The sequence below is a fragment of the Pelodiscus sinensis genome, chromosome 24 (genome assembly GCF_049634645.1).
Source record: "Pelodiscus sinensis isolate JC-2024 chromosome 24, ASM4963464v1, whole genome shotgun sequence".
In the NCBI taxonomy this organism is placed as follows: Eukaryota; Metazoa; Chordata; order Testudines; family Trionychidae; genus Pelodiscus; species Pelodiscus sinensis.
The window spans coordinates 6841209-6858273 of NC_134734.1; the positions used below are offsets into that span (position 1 = coordinate 6841209).

Consider the following 17065-nt stretch of genomic DNA (forward strand, 5'->3'; position numbering starts at 1 on the left):
GGATCTGGCGCAGGATGCACAGTGGGGGACAGGGTGGGAGAGATCTGGCGCAGGGTGCACAGTGGGGGACATGGTGGGAGGGATCTGGCGCAGGCTGCACAGTGGGGGACAGGGTGGGAGGGATCTGGCTCAGGGTGCACAGTGGGGGACAGGGTGGGAGGGATCTGGCGCAGGGTGCACAGTGGGGGACAGGGTGGGAGGGATCTGGCACAGGGTGCACAGTGGGGGACAGGGTGGGAGGGATCTGGCGCAGGGTGCACAGTGGGGGACAGGATGGGAGGGATCTGGCGCAGGATGCACAGTGGGGGACAGGGTGGGAGGGATCTGGCACAGGATGCACAGTGGGGGACAGGGTGGGAGGGATCTGGAACAGGGTGCACAGTGGGGGACAGGATGGGAGGGATCTGGCGCAGGGTGCACAGTGGGGGACAGGGTGGGAGGGATCTGGCGCAGGATGCACAGTGGGGGACAGGGTGGGAGGGATCTGGCACAGGGTGCACAGTGGGGGACAGGGTGGGAGGGATCTGGTGCAGGATGCACAGTGGGGGACAGGGTGGGAGGGATCTGGCGCAGGGTGCACAGTGGGGGACAGGGTGGGAGGGATCTGGCGCAGGGTGCACAGTGGGGGACAGGGTGGGAGGGATCTGGCGCAGAGTGCACAGTGGGGGACAGGGTGGGAGGGATCTGGCACAGGATGCACAGTGGGGGACAGGGTGGGAGGGATCTGGCGCAGGGTGCACAGTGGGGGACAGGGTGGGAGGGATCTGGCGCAGGGTGCACAGTGGGGGACAGGGTGGGAGGGATCTGGCGCAGGATGCACAGTGGGGGACAGGGTGGGAGGGATCTGGCGCAGGCTGCACAGTGGGGGACAGGGTGGGAGGGATCTGGCGCAGGGTGCACAGTGGGGGACAGGGTGGGAGGGATCTGGCGCAGGGTGCACAGTGGGGGACAGGGTGGGAGGGATCTGGCGCAGGATGCACAGTGGGGGACAGGGTGGGAGGGATCTGGCGCAGGGTGCACAGTGGGGGACAGGGTGGGAGGGATCTGGCGCAGGGTGCACAGTGGGGGACAGGGTGGGAGGGATCTGGCGCAGATTGGCCTGTGAGAGGTCTGGGCCCAGGAGTTTTGAGATGCGGTGGTCAGTGAAGTGTGTGTTGAGGCATTTGAGCATGATGCTTGGAGGAAGAATGTGCATGGGGCGGGGCCAGGGGAGGGGCCGGGCCGGGATTATTGGGGCGCGGCGCCCAGCGCCCGAGCGAAAGGTCCTTACCGGTGATACGTCCCTTCCTTGCCGGCTAGCGGGTGGCTCCGCATGCGATTGGCCGGGCTCCCGAAGCTAGGCGGCTGAGCACGGAATGGCCACCATGCAGGGCACCGGCCAGGGCAGCAACTCCGTGGTGCTATGGTTCACCTGGGGCGGAGCGGGCAGGGCCGGGCCAGGAGGGGAGCGCAGAGCTAGGGGAGGGGCCGGGCAGGGCTGCCCAATGGCAACGGCAGCTGCAGAACACCTGGGCACGCCCTGGGCTGCCCCTGTGGAGGGGCTGGACACTGAGGGGAGGCTACAGCAGCGGTGGAAGGGAAGAGGTAACTCGAGGGGAGTGGGGTTTAACGGTTAGAGCGGGCCGGGCTGAGCGCCAGCACTTCTCGGTTCTCCGGCCACCTGGAACCTGGGGCCAGGACGCTTGGATTCCATCCCCGCGCTGGGAGCAGAGCCTGGCCAGGAAGTCCCTCCCCTCGTGCCCCCTCCCTTTTCCCGGCAATGTCGCTTCCCGCGGCCGCCTCCCTTCGTTCAATGGGGCTATTGTGTCTGTGCCCCTGGGGGGCTCCCTGTCGCCTGCGCACGAGCCGAGAGCAGAGGAAGTGCGGCCGAGGGCAAACCTGCCCGGGCTGAATCCCGAGCTGCTGGGAGGAGCCGCACTCCATTGTCCCGCTCCCGTCCTCGCAACCCAGAGTAAAGGGGAAACTGAGGCACTGTCTTGGCTCCCATTCTCTACTCTAACACCAGATCCCTACATCCGAGGCGCTGGCAGCTGAGGCGAATGATTTGCAGGCCTGGAAAGGCTGCACTACAACCTATCTTATCGATAGCCTGATGTAAATCAGTAGTGACCCTACTGAAATCCCTGGGGCCAAATCCCACCTCATTGACCCTGGTGTGAAGCAGGAGTGATCCCGTTGAAGTCTCAGGGCACAGTAACTCTGGTGTAAAGCAGGTATAACCCCACTGCAATCACATGGAAGAACTCTCCACTCACTAGTCTACCCTGCAGGTTTTGCCGGCATCGAGTATGCAAATGAGTTGCAGATTAGCATATCACCGTCCTCATTTGCATGATTTATGCAATGCGTTTTTGTGGAAAAAAAAGTTCTGTGGACATTTTATTTTTGTGCAAAACCCCTTTTCCCACCAGATCCTTATGCCTCAAAAAAGGAGGTTCGCCGATCTGGCGGGAAAAGGGGTTTTTGCACAAAAAGAAAATGTCCACAGTATTTTTTTTCCACAAAAACCCTTTGTGCAAAAATGCCTTGCATAAATTATGCAAATGAGGCATTTCAAGAGGGATAAGGGATCTTTCGGAAAAGGCTTTATTTTCCGAAAGATCAGCGTCTAGACTGGCGCTTTTTTCCGGCAAAGCTCCGCGCAGAAAAAAAGCGGCAGCCATTTTTATGCTAATGAAGCTGGGGAGATTTAAATCTCCGTTTCATTAGCAATTGCGATACGTCTAATTTACATCCCTTTTACGAAAAAGGGATGTAGTCTAGATGTAGCCCGAGTGCTCTCTTTTGTAAAAGTGACTTGCTTTTTTGAAAGTACTGGTTGTAGTCTAGATGCTCTTTTTCGAAAGAGGCTTGCAGTCTAGACGTAATGTGGGAAAAGCTGAAATACTCAATGTTTCCCCCACTCCTTTCACACTAAAGGGTTTGCTCCCAGGCAGCTCCACTAGGCAGCTTCACAAAGAAGTGAGCAGCCCATGGTGGAGAAAGGACAGGTTAAGAAAATTTAGAAAAGCTGGACATACACAAATCCATGGAGCCAAGAATGCTGAGGGAGTTGGCAAATATCATTGCAGATCCTTTGGCCATTATCTTTGGAAACTCAGAGATCAGGAGAGATCCTGGATGATTGGGAAAAGGCAAATGCAGTGATCATCATTAAAAAAGGGAAGAAGGACAATCCAGGCAACTATAGACTAGTCAGCCTCACCTCAGTCACTGGAAAAATCCTGGGCTACGTCTATACTGGCATGATTTTCTGGAAATGCTTTTTTGCACAAAACAAATCTCAGCTGTCTACACTGGCCCTTTTGCACAAAAAAGACTTTTGCCTGAACGGGAGCAGCATAGTATTTCCGCAAAAAGCTCTGATTTCTTACAGTAGGAAGTCAGTGCTTTTGTGGAAATTCAAGCGGCCGGTGTAGACAGCTGGCCAGTGTAGACAGCTGGCAAGTTTTTCCGGAAAAGTGGCTGATTTTCTGGAAAAACTGGCCAGTCTAGACACAACCATGGAGCGGATCCTCAAGGAATCCATTTTGAAGCACTTAGAAGAGAGGAAAGTGATCAGAAATAGTCAATATGGATTCACCAAGGGCAAGTCCTGCCTGACCACTCTGCTTGCCTTCTATGAGGAGGTAACAGGCTCTGTGGACATGGGGAAGGCAATGGACATGATATATCTTGACTTTAGCAATACTTTGGATACAGCATTCCATGGTATTCTTACCAGCAAGGTTAGGAACTATGGAGTGGATAAATGCACTGGAAGGTGGATAGGAAGCTGGCTAGATTGTCGGGCTCAACGAGTAGTGATCAACAGCTCGATGTCTGGTTGGCAGTTGGTTTCTAGTGGAGTGTCCACTGGTCGGTTCTGGAGTTGGTTTTGTTCAACATCTTCATTAGAGACTTGGACGAGGGGATGGGTTGCATTCTCGGCAAGTTTGCAAATTACACTAAGCTAGGGAGAGAGGTAGATATGTTGGAAGGCAGGGATAGGGTCCAGAGTGACCTGGACACATTGGAGGACGAGGACAAAGAAATCTGATGAGGTTCAACAAGGACAAGTGCAGAATTATAGGCTGGGGACCGACTGGATAAGCAGATTAGCAGAAAAGGACCTGGGGATTACAGTGGATGAGAAGCTGGATATGAGTCAAGAGTGTGCCTTAGTAGCCAAGGGTATGTCTATACTACAGTGCTAATTCAAACTAACTTATTTCGAACTAGTTAATTTGAAATAAGCTAATTTGAAATAACGCATCTAGACCCAAAAACTAATTCAAATTAGCGTTTTCCTAATTTGAAATAGCGCGTCCAAACTGATTGGATGCTAGGTTGCATTTAAGGGCAGCTAAAACCGGTTCCAGCAGAACATCAGGTCAGTAGTTGCTTTGTGTGGCTGCTGCCTGGGGCTATCTGAGGCTCGTGCTTAAAGGGACCCCCCTGGACAGCCAGTTCTCAGCTTTTCGCTTGCTTGCCTACCTCACCGAGGGACAGTGAAGCGTTTTCCTCTCCGTCTGTCTGTGTCGGTGGTTACCATTGGGGATGCCGCTGCAGTTGGCACCATGGAGCCACAGCTCACCCTGGGCATTCTGCTCCAGTTTTTGGACTTGCTGCTGCAAGCCTGCCAGCAATGGCTGGAGACTGCCTGACACCATCTGGTGCACATCAGCCCCCTGTCCCTCCCCCTGGCCTCCCTGGAGGCCGTGGAGGAGCCGCAACACCGCCCGGACACCAGCGTGCCCCGCCGCATCTGGTGTCTGGACACCAGTAGTGACTGGTGGGACCGTATTGTCCTGGAGGGATGGGAAGACCTCATAGCCCTGTATTTTGTTTCAGCTACACCAGCCTAACACGGCTACATTTCTATCACTATTCAACAATGGACCCAGTACTTCAGGATGAAGGACACCTTCCTGGAGCTCTGCGAGTGGCTCGCCCCTGCCCTGCGCAGAAGGGACACTCGCATGAGGCCTGCCATACCCCTCCAGAAGCGTGTGGCCATTGCCCTGTGGAAGCTCTCCATGCTGGACAGCTACGGATCTGTCAGGAACCAGTTTATCGTGGGGAAATCCACTGTCAGAGCTGTGCTCATGGAGGTACAGCACTCACCGGCCACTTGGCCGGAGGACGAGGGGGGATGCAAGGAGGGGATGGGCCACCCCAGGGAAAACAGAGCAGGAGGAGGCAAAAGTGCCCTGCATGGGAGGATTCGGTTTGTCCCAGCTGTACTACACGCCACCCGGGGGGGTTGCTTCTGGGAGTGGGGCGAGGGGTAGTGCCAGGGAACTAACACTCCCAGACACCCCACTGATTCACGCTTTGCTGTGTCTCTCTGCAGGTGGTCAAGGCCATCAACAGTGTGCTCCTCCACAGGGTGGTCTGCCTTGCCGACCTGGATGCAGTCATCCAGTGGTTCGGCGCCCTCGGCTTCCCCAACTGCGGGGGGGGGGGGCATCCCATCAACAGGACGCACATCCCCATCTGTGCTCCAGACCAGGCCTCCCTGTATATCAACCGAAAGGGGTACTTCTCCGTGATCCTGCAGGCTGTGTCTGACCACCGGGGCCAGTTCACAGACATTAATGTGAGCTGGTCCGGCAAGGCACACGTCACCAGGGTGGTCTGCAACTCCTCCGTGTGCCAGAGGCTGCACGCTGGGACCTTCTTCATCGACTGCCACATCGGGGTCGGGGACGTGGACATGCCCATCTGCCTGGTGGGGGATGCGGCCTACCCCCTACAGCCCTGGCTGATGAAGCCCTACACGGGGCACCTCAACCCCTCCCAGCAGGCCTTCAATGCCAGGCTGACCAGGGCCCGGATTGTGGTCGAGGGGGCCTTCGGCGGACTGAAAGCCAGATTTAGGTGCCTCCTCACCCGCCTCAACCTCATCGAGCACAATCTGCCTCCCATTGTCACAGCATGTTGTGTGCTGCACAATTTATGCAAACGGAATGAGGAGGCTTTCCTGCCAGCCTGGATGGCTGAGGCTGACCGCGTGGCTGGCCAGTACACACAGCCCAGCCTGCAACCCGGGCTGTCCAGATCCGGGAAACCCTGCGGGAGAGCTTCCATGTAGAGGAGGACTGAATTCTCCCTGCATGCCCCACTGGGGCCTTATTCCACCCTCCCCTCCTTCCCCCTCCTTGTGATGGCGCGTTGGGGTCCCCCATCTCCTGCACCCCGAAATGGCACAGACTCCACCACCCAGTAGAATTGAGGGTGGTTTATTGCTCCTCCAGGATACAGCATAGCACAGATGTAATCTGGTTACGGGAACTGGGGGCTAAGAGGCCTCAGTGCCCCCCTTGAGATAGGGGAATCCCAGCCCCTTCTCCCCTGCTTTCCAGCCAGGAACTCACTCACTCTCCTCCAGCCCTGCCCCCCAGCCAGGGCAGCATTCCACCTTCCTGTGTTCCTCTCCATGGGGGTCAGCTGGCCAAACTAGTTGGGATACCCTCTTTGCATAGTGACTCATCGCTTGTCTGCTTGGTGGAACTACAGACAGCAGCCAGAGAGTTAGCAGGTTACCCCCCCCCCCCACTACGTCACACTCCTTAACCCCCCTTCCTAATGTCAAATAAAGACACCTGTTTTGGCAAAAAAAATCTCTTTTTATTTTACATAACTGGGGTGGAGAGAGGGAGGACTGAGGGTGGGAGTGGGAAGGGGGAAACCTGGGTGGAGGGAGCTGGAAGGGGGAGAAAGGGAAGGGAAAGCTCAGAGTTGGGGGTCCTGCTGGCTCTTTCATCTCACCGCACTGCGGGTGCAGGAGAGTCAGGGGGGAGTGGGTGTGGAGGGTGGGGCAGGAGGGATGGGGGGTGCAGAGGAAGCAGGAGGGGGAGCGAGAGCTGGGGTGGCAGCAGGGGCTAGAGCAGGAGGTGGCAGGAACCTGTTCACCAGGGTCTGGAAGTGGCTGCGGAGGGCATGGCCCTGCTCCTCGAGCACATCCAAGCTCCGGTGCCGCAGCTGCAGGTCCTCCCGGACCCAGTGGTCCTGGGTGCAGAGCTGGTGCTCCAGGAGCCGGAGGTGCCGCCACTGGTATTCCTCCAGGTTCCTGGTGTGCCTGCTGGCCCAGGTGCGGGTGGCTGTTGCAGGCGGGGTGGTGCTCCCTGCAGGCCCAGCTGCTGCAGCTGTAATGAAACAGGAGCAGTGGTCAGTTCTCCCTGGGAACACAGTGGGTGAAACCCAGCCCTCCCCTCCAGACCGAGGTCAGCATGTGGGGAACCGGCCAGGGCCCCTGCATAACACCCAGCTGCTGCTCCATTGTGGGCAAGGTCCAGGCGCATAGTCCCTGGGCTCCCTGTCCTCCCACCCCCCGCATACACATAAGGGGAGCATGATGGTATTCACATGTGGAGCCCTCCCCTTCCTCGGACGACACAGCCGATGTGCTCTGTGGGATGCCTCTAGGGGGACATTGTGGGTGAAACCCAGCCCCCTCTGCAAGGCGAGGTCGGCGTGTGGGGAACGGGCCAGGGCCCCTGCATGACACCCAGCTGCTGCTCCATGGTTGGCAAGGCCCAGGCGCACTGTTCCTGGGCTCCCTTTCCCCTCCCATATACATAAGTGGAGCAAAATGGCACTCATATGTGGAGCCCTCCCCGGCCTCAGACGACACGACCGGCTTGAAACAGCACTCGCCCACGCTCTGTGGGATGCCTCAGGGGTCCTGGGCAGGCTCCTTGCAGGCTCTTGGCTCTCTGCATCCTCCTCCTCCTCCTCAATGTCAGGGACGGGTCCCTCTGCCCCGGGGTCGATCACCACCCGGGAGGCATGGACTCCATGAGCCCGCAGGATGAGGTCCAGGGCATCCAAGTGTGGGTACACCTCTGGGTCGGCCCCTGACTGGGAGGCCCTGAAGTGGGCCTGGCGCAGGACCTTGATCTTGCAGCGGACCTGCTCCTGGGTCCGCATGTGGCCTCTGGTGACCAGGCTGGCAGCCATGCAGCTGTAGACGGCTGCATTCCTGTGCCTAGTGCGGAGATCGTGGACGTTGGAGCCCTCCCCTCAAACCTCAATGAGGTCCACGATCTCCGCATTAGACCAGGCGGGCACCCGCCTTTTGCAGCCCCGGGCAGGCTCCTGGGAGCCACCAGCCTGGTCCCGGGAAGAGGCGGAGGGCTGGGTGGCAGCAGGTGGCTGGCTCATGGTGTGCCAGGTGCAGGGTCTGCTGGCTGGGTGCTGGCAGGCTTGCAACTGGCACAAGCACTGAAGCCAGACCATGCCCCTTTAAGGGCTCCGGGGCTGGGGGGGGGGGCCGAAGAGTTTCCCTGGTTTGGCCCAGAGTGGCCACCAGGGCAACCTGGGAAGGGCTAGCCTCCAACTAGTTTGAATTAAGTGGCTACACAGCCCTTAATTCGAACTACTTAATTCGAACTAGGCGGTACTCCTCGTAGAATGAGGTTTACCTAGTTCGAATTAAGCGCTCTGCTATTTCGAATTAAATTTTGCATGTGTAGCCCCTATGAAAGTTAATTCAAACTAACAGTTGGTAGTTTGAAATTAACTTTGTAGTGTAGACATACCCAAAGAAGGCTAATGGCATATTAGAGTGCATTAGGAGGACCATTGCCAGTAGATCTTTACTCGGCTCTGATGAGGCCACATCGGGAGTATTGTGTCCATTTCTGGGTCCCCATTACAGAAAGAATGTGGTCGCATTCAAAAAAGTCCAGTGGAGGGCAATAAAAATGATCCCGGGGCTGGAGCACATGACCTATAAGCAGAGGCTGAGGGGGTTGGGTCTGTTTAGTCTACAGAAGAAAAGAGTGAGGGGGGATTTCATAGCAGACTTCAGCTTCCTGAAGTGGGATGCCAAAGAAGATGGAGAGAGGCTGTTCTCAGTGATGGTAGGTGGCAGAACAAGGAGCAATGGCCTCAAGCTCCAGTGGGCAGGGGCAGAGATGCTAGGCTGGATATTAGGAAGAACTGCTTCCTTAGGAAACAGCACTGGGATGGAATCTCTACCCCTAGAAACTGTAACCCTGTGAGCCCAGAGCACTTTGGTTGGAAATGACCAAGGGTCGGTTGCTGGAGATGTGCAAGGACCAACCCGACACTTCCCCTTCATGACTTGTCAAGGCTGTTTCAGCTCCCAGTGCAGGTAAGCAAACAGCACCAGGCACTGCCCAGCCACCAACCAAGATCAGAGCTCTGCTTTGCTGGGTGCCCATGCTCCCAGTCTAAACAGGCACAAGCTGGGAGGGGAATCACAGGCTTGGAGCTGGGAAATGACTGCAGATGAAGGTGGGAAATGGACTGCAAGCAGCCTGTTTACCAGGGCAGTGCCCCAGACACTGACCCATACTGCCTCCCAGAGCACCTCCTGGGAAGCGGCTCCTCTGGCTCCCAGGCACATCACTTGGGAAGGTTGGGGGAAGAGGAGGAACTCCCCCCTCCCCTGGCCACCAGTGGTGGGAAGTGGAGCAACACAACTGAGAGAATATAGAGCAGACCAGGTTGAGGCCGGGTCTCTCTGCTTCCTGCCCCTGCTTCCAGTGCCCGGACTCATGCCAGTCACCCAGGCCTCGTGGCTCACAGGAGGGGATTTGAGGGATGGGCTGGAGTGGGGGCAGGGTGGGAAGAAACAGGGTGGGAGCTAAGCAGGGGTGTCTTTGGGCCCATATGGCCTGGTGGACACACCCCGTACTGGGGGTCAGCCAGGGGATGGGGCTGGCTGCCTGAGCCAGAGGTGCCACATATGCAGCGCACAGCTGCATAGGGCTGTGACAAGAGTGGAGGTATTATCCACTCTTCTAGTCCTGTGTTCACTCAGTTGTTACATTCATTCTTTGCTGTATTGTGCTGTATGTGTGTGTGTACCTCAGTTCCTCCCTCCTCCCCTCAATTCCTCCCTCCTCGCTGCATGAGGAGGGAGAAGCTGGGCACAACTCACTGCAGGTGTGTATTGGGCCCCTGACCTGCCATCTCTGTGGGCAAAGGGCCACAAGCAGACTCAGTGCCCCAAACCCCAGGACAAGCTCCACAACCTGAGACTTTCCAGGGTTAACTGGGTGGGGCTGGAGGAGAAGCAAGCCGCCCAGTGGCAGGGGCTAGCAGGCTGCCCTCAGCTCAGGTGGGGGAGGCTGCTCAGGGCAGCTCATCTGGGAGACCTGACATTCCCGAGGCAGGCTTCTCCCTGTACTGGGTGGGAGCAGGGCGGCACCCTGTGGAGAGAGTGCCTCATGCCCCTCAAGGTGGATGTCAGGAAGGTTCTGGTTACTGGGACACAGGGGAAGAGATGACGTTGGCCCAACCCAAGCTAGTGGCCCCAGACTGCATGGTGCCCAGCACCCACCTGATCCTGATGGCCATAGGCAGGATGCTGTTCAAGGTGCCTGTGGCGCAAGTGCATCTGAAATGGGGGAGCTAAGGAGGGCCCCAAAGAAGTGAGGTTGCACCAGCACCTGCCTACTGGGGTGCTGATGGGCTGGGACCTTGAGGACTGACCAGAAGGACATCACAGTGCCCTGGTCACTACCTGTAGCCAGAGCCACCGAAGGGCCCATGGCCCTGACCCCAGGGGAGGGCATCCTGCAGGGGGCACAGGTCCTCATCCCAGCAGACAAGGAGCCCCAGGGGGCCAGGCTCAACAGAGCTGGGACCCCAGACACAGGCAGTGGCAGGGAACAGTCCCTTCCCCAGCTGCTTGATTCCAGGTCAAGGTGCAGGCAGATCCCTCCTTGGAGATGCTGAGAGACCGGGCTGGCCTCCGCGCAGCTCAGCCCCTGGAGGAGGCTGCCGGGAGAGGTTCCTGTGGGAGAGGGAATTCCTGTACTGGGAATGGCTCCCCGCAGGGAAAGTGGAGTCAGGGGCGGGGGTCCAGCGGCAGCTGGTAGTTCCACAAAAGGTATCGCCACAGGCTGCTGCACCTGGCCCATGACGTCCCATTCTTGGGGCACCAGGGGATCTGGGGCACCCAGCAAAGGCTGCTGCAGAAGTTTTACTGGTGGAGGTCCTGCACCGCCTACCAATGGGTGGGGAATGCCCGAGATAGGCAGTGGCCTCAAGGCAGCTTTCTTCCTATCATAGAGAAGTCTTTCCAGAAGATGGAGATGGATCTAGTGAGGCCCCTTGTCAAGGCGACCCGGTCGGGGAAGAAATACATCCTGCTGGTGGTGGATTTCACTATTCACCACCCTGAGGCCATGGCTCCACCCTTCTATCAAGGCAAACATTGTGGAAGACGTGCTGCTGGCCATTTTCAGCAGGGTGGCATTCCCCAAGGGGGTGCTCAAGAACCAGGGGTTCTACTTCATGTCCACTCTGCTCTAGTGCTTGTGGGAGAAGTACAGGGGCGGGCTCTCCTGGACCTCAGCATATCATCCCCAATCCAATGGACATGTGGGGAGGTTCACAGGACACTAAAGCAGATGCTAAAAACCTTTATGCACCAGCACTCACAAGCCCAGGACAAGTACTTGCCCCACCTGCTGTTTGCTCACAGACAGGTGCCCGAAGAGAAGTGGAAGGGCTGGTACAACAGCAGCGCATGGACCCACACCGGCACCCCTTAGGAGGGTCTCGTCCCTGTGCAGAAGAACAAGCGGCAGGCAGCCTGGGGAGGCCCCTTCAAGGTTGCCAAGCAGCCAAACAAGGTGAAACCTGCTCCTGCAGGTTGCCGCCATGAAGGGTCCATGCTAAGAGGAGCACCAATGTCACAGCTGATGCTTTATCCTGGCAGTAGGGGGTTGAACTTCCCCAGGACACTGACAGAGTGACCCTGCTCCATTCGGTCTGGAAGCGGGGAGAGATGTGACATACTGGGGTGCTGTGCTTAGACTGGCAGGATTTTCCAGAAATGCTTTTAACAGAAAAGTTTTCCATTAAAGCGTTTTCGGAACAGTGTCTACATTGGTACAGACGCTTTTCCGCAAAAGCACTTTTTGCGGAAAAGCGTCCGTGGCCAATCTAGACGCGCTTTTCCACAAAAAAGCCCCGATCGCCATTTTCGCAATTGGGGCTTTTTTACGGAAAACAAATCTGAGCTGTCTACACTGGCCCTTTTGTGCAAAAGTTTTGCACAAAAGGACTTTTGCCCAAATGGGAGCAGCATAGTATTTCCGCAAGAACACTGACAATCTTACATGAGATTGTCAGTGCTTTTGCGGAAATTCAAGTGGCCAGTGTAGACAGCTGGCAAGTTTTTCCACAAAAGCAGCTGATTTTCCAGAAAAACTGGCCAGTTTAGACACAGCCGGGTTGTTATATTCACTAGCAGGAGTTCACATGGTGGTACTCTTTGCTGTATTATGCTGTATGTACATGTACCTCAGCTCTGCTCCTCCCCCCCCCCCCACACACACACACACTGCAGCACCCTCTGCATGAGGTGGGAGAAACTGGGTATGACTCATTGCAGATGTGTATTGGGCCCAGACACCTGCTCCCCAAGAGGAATAAGGCTGCCTGCTCTTGGTCCCTGTGTGACCATCAATCCTATGCTATGTTGTGTCCCTATGAACCAATTAACCTTCTGTTCTACCTGCTGGCTGAGTCTCACATCTAGCTGCAGATGGCGGTGCAGGGTCGGGGACTCCCCGATGCTCTGTGACAAGGGCACCTCAACAAGTGTCATGGTGCCCTTCAGGGCTACATACATTGTATATGGGTAGGGTTGGAACTACCTAAATACCTCTGAGATCCATGCTGAAGTTTTTGTCTCGTCAGCCTACAAGCTCTTGGTCACACCCTGACCCTGTTACTTAGGCTGAGGGGCACCTCACCCCTGTGTAGGGTCCTAGGTGATTCTCTGTAAGCTGGATGCTCATGCACCCACTCAGCAGAGATTCCAATGCTGTGATTAGCAGAGCTCCCACAGCGAAGTTTTGTGTTGCTACTGGTGGTGTGCATTCACACTCGCCTCAGTGCACATAACATTTATTCTGCATACGGATGGAAAAGATTAAAGAGAACATTGATCACCAGGTGCTAGAGTGGCCAGATGTCCTGTTTTGACCACAACACACTGTTTAAAAGGGATCCTGGAGGCTCCAGTGTCATTAAAAGTCCGGTTGGTGCCACAACAGGGGTCCAGGGCAAAGGCAGGGCTCCATGTGACTTTGAGAAGCAGCTCCCAGTTTCCCGCAACCCCCCCCCCCCCCCCCCATAGCACATGAGAGGCCAGAGAGGCTCCCCTCCCTCCCCACTCCCAGGCTACGTCTAGACTGGCAAGTTTTTCAACTTACCAGCTGTCTAAACTGGCCACTTGAATTTCCGCAAGAACACTGACTTCCTACTGTCTGAAATCAGTGCTTCTTGTGGAAATGCTATGTTGCTCCTGTTCGGGCAAAAGCCCTCTTGCGCAAATGCTTTTGTACAAGAGGGCCAGTGGAGACAACGCGGTATTGTTTTGCGCAAAAAAGCCCTGATGGTGAAAACTGCAATCAGGGCTTTCTTGCGCACAACCGCATCTAGATTGGCACGGACACTTTTCCACACAGAAAAAATTGGCATCTGTGACAATCTAGACACTCTTTTCCGCAAATGCTTTTAACAGAAAATCATGCCCGTCTAGACATAGCCACACAGTTTCTGCTTCAATTGCTAGGAACCACAACCAATGGTTTCTGTGGGGATGGTGCCTGTGGGTGTGAGGGCAGACCACAGAGCCGCCCTGGCTCTTATCCCTCCTACACAGCAACCCTTGCCCCAGCTTCTCATGAGTGGGAGCATCAGATGCAGGGGTATGGAGCGAGTGGGAGCGGGGCTTTGAGGAAGGGGCAGGATAGGCATGATCAGGTTTGTGGGATTTGAAAGTTGGCAGTCTGTTGATAGTGCGGGAAGCAAGTTGACCTTTGTTAGCTTTGTGCAAACTGTTGCTGATGATGATTCTCAGCAGGCAGGTTTGTATTTCAGCCCGCAGGGACCCTGGTTTCTCTAAGCCCAGCTGGTTGGGTTTTGTTTTTCTTTCCATTGTGTAACCATTTTGATTGCTCTTTGGCACCATGAGACCTGGCATGGGTAAAACTGAGGCCCCTCTTCTTTTTATTTGCTCTGCCAGTGTCTTCCTTTTAATGTTCCAGTGCTGCTAACATGCCCCAGGGCCTATGGAAAGACACAATCAGGTTGCTCTGTGCAGAGCAGGAAGTGTCATTAACAACCCGCCAGGCACTGCCCAGAGTCTGACAGCTCCTAGCCACTGTGCATCACCAGGGACATCTTCTGGCCATTCTCTGTAATTCAGTTTGTTTCTCATGGCACAGCAGTGACACTAGGTGGCAGGTCCTGGCAGTGCACAGTGTAATGGTTCCCTCTTAACATTTCTGCCATCACTGTCACTGTGCTAATTTGGGCATGGGCTCCCCAATCCATTGGACAGGCACTGGAACTGCTCTGTTGGCTCCAGTCTTTGGTGGGCTCCTATAAACTGTACAGCGGCTGATGTGAAAGATCTAAACACCCTCAGCAGAGAAACTGTAGCAGACCTGAGCCAAGGTAGCCCCTGAGCCCTAGTCCTCTCCTAGCCCCCCCCCCCCCCCCCCCAAGATGAAGGTCTTAAGGACTGCTCAGGCCATCTGACTGGGATTGCTCTGCCCCAGCTCATTGCGCTCCTCCTAGGGTCAGTGCAGCTGTGTGTCACTCATTCCTTCCCATGCTGTCCTGCTATCGCATATGCATACCTGTCCCTGCATCCCTGAGCCCTCCTGCTGGCTTCAAACTATGTCCCCAGGGCTGTCCTTAGCCATAGGCAGAATAGGCAGTTGCCTAGGGCACCAGTATTTCTGGGGCACCACTCTGCTGGGATGGACAGGAAGCAGTGGAGCATGTAACAGCAGGTCTGGATCCTAGGGAGAGCCGAATGCGCTGCCTGCAGCACAGTGTAAGGGAAGGGATTGGCTGCTGGGGTCTCTGGGAAGGGGGGGGGGGGGGGGAAGGAACTCACCTGTGAGTGTGACTCTTTCCCCCAGCATGAGGTGAGGCAGGCGGGGCAGCTCTGGCAGTATCCTTTGTTGCCCCCCATAACATACATTCTTCTCCCCCGCCAGACGGAGCACCCCCATCTTTCCCCCTCCCCTCCAGCAGGGCTGGGTTGGGTTGGGTGAGGTGCTGGGTGGGGGTGGAGCTGGCTGGCTGCATGCTGAGGAAATGAAAGCTAAAGTGACTCACACTTCACAGCCTGCTCAAGCAACAGGGGCTGGCTGGAATTATCACACACAGCTGGCTGGGCTGGGGATAAGGTGCCAGATAGCATGTGTGGAAAATCAGGACGGGAGTTGGGGTAGGGTGACCTGATGTCCCACTTTTATAGGGATAGTCCCAATTTTTTGGTCTTTTTCTTATACAAGCTCCTATTGCCCCCCACCCGCCTGTCTGATTTTTCACACTTGCTGTCTGGTCACCCTAGGTGGGGGGTAATTGGTGCCTATATAAGACAAAGCTCCAAATATCGCAACTGGCCCTATAAAATTAGGACATCTGGTCACCCTAGCTGGGGAGCGTGTCTCTCTCGCCCTGGGTTGGCAGGAATCCATCTCATCCGGGGGGAGCTGCGCAAGGTAGGATGAGTGGGTGCCCCGTCCCTGAGATCAGATGCTGTGCTAACTTCGCCATGGTCCATGGTGCTGGCGGCGATGCCCAGTGGTATGTGATCGGACCCGAGGATTTGCTGCTGCTGTTTTCACTCTGCTCCCCACGAGGTGAATTTTGGGATCCTGCAGCTTTCCACCTAGCTCCTCCTCTACTGCAGCTGTTGGACCAGCAACCTGGGGGGTAAGCCAGGCATAGAAGCAGTACTGTGTTGCCATTTAGATTGTCATTTAATAACTTTGTTTGCTAAAAGTGCTTGCTAACAATCCTGAATCCAATTTCAGTATTTTTTTTAAAATCAATATCTTAGCCAAAAACAGAAAATTAAGTTGTTGACAATTATTTGTGACAAGTTTGGCTTGGGGCAGGGAGTGGGCCGGTTTTTAAATCAGAGACACAAAAAATATTGACTGGCTTTCCTATAGCCCTGTTACCACTAAATAAAGCCCTCCAACAACTGTAATATGCTAATCTCCTTACTAGTGTATAGAGTGACCATATGTTGTACTAAAATTCTCTTGCTTTTTTCCCCCCAGTGAGTCAATATAGCTTTTGCCAGCCAGGTGTTGGTCTCTGCCCTCTTTTCTTTGTCTCCCTCCCTGGGAGGCTGAGCCTGGGTGTCTGGGTGAGAATCTCCCATCACAGCGCAGGGGGACCCCAGGTCACAGAGCAGACAGCCCACTACACCACAGTATAACAGGGTCATTTACTGTTAAAGTCCCTAAAAGGTAGTGTAACGTTCGGATCCGCTTGATAGGGGCGCTTAGTCACATTCAGCTGTCTCGGTCCCACTTAGTCCTTTGGTTACCGACCTGGGCGCAGGGGGACCTGGGCTCGCCCCCTCTCCAGATCCCAGGACCCTAAGGGTGGGCATCCGAAACGCACCGCCCGACCAGGGGGGCTATGGCTGCAACTCACTGGTCCCCGGGGATTTCCGAACCCATCCTGGGCTGCTTCCTCCGACCCCTTCGGTTCCGCCCTGCCGCGCTTGGCTCGGCAGGACGCCGGGTAAGACTCACCCTCTCCGGCCACGGGGCCTCCGCTGCCAATCCTGGAACGTCTGCCGCCCAGCCGGAGCTCCATCTCCCCCTCCTGCTCACGGCCGCCCGGCTTTTTGAATCCGGCGCCCCTGGCCTGGGACGCCTGCGCCCTGGGCCGCCGGAAGCTCTCTGGGGTCGGGCGCCGGGGAGTCTCTCGCGCCTGCGCCCGCAGCCGCTGCAGAGCAGGCGCGGCAGAGCTGCTCCGGCTTCCTGGCGGCAGTTCCCCGCGGCGCCCAAGTGCGGGGCGCGGGGTTGAGGCTCGCGTTCCCCGCCGCCCGGTCACAGGTAGCTATCTCAGTTTAGAGGAAAATTTCCTGTTCCTGTTTGAAGCATTCTAGACTCGCCTTTCACCTGTGATACTTGTAGATTACTGAAGAAAGTTGCGCAAAGACTTGAATATCAAAGGTTTAACTCAGTGTTTCTCATTAAAGAGGTCATAACTGAAACTGACGTATCAGGAAACACTGTGATTAATGTAGACCGCACTAAAATTGTCC

The 17065-nt window shown here is 56.0% G+C and overlaps 1 protein-coding gene across 4 annotated transcripts in view; it reads right to left on the reverse strand.

Moving 5' to 3' along the window:
* Positions 1–16847, reverse strand: part of HPN (hepsin) — a 53404-nt gene extending 36557 nt beyond the window's left edge. The window contains exon 1 of one of the 4 annotated variants that reach the window (XM_075907517.1): positions 16548–16847. Coding sequence is in view for 2 of the 4 variants with exons in the window: in XM_075907516.1 (XP_075763631.1) it covers positions 1271–1314 (44 nt within the window). In the remaining 2 variants the exon portion in view is untranslated. Of the gene's footprint in view, positions 1–1270; positions 1687–16547 lie in introns of those variants that run through there. The other 3 variants (XM_075907516.1, XM_075907514.1, XM_025180516.2) reach the window with 3 other exon arrangements.
* Between the last annotated feature and the right edge of the window lie 218 nt (positions 16848–17065).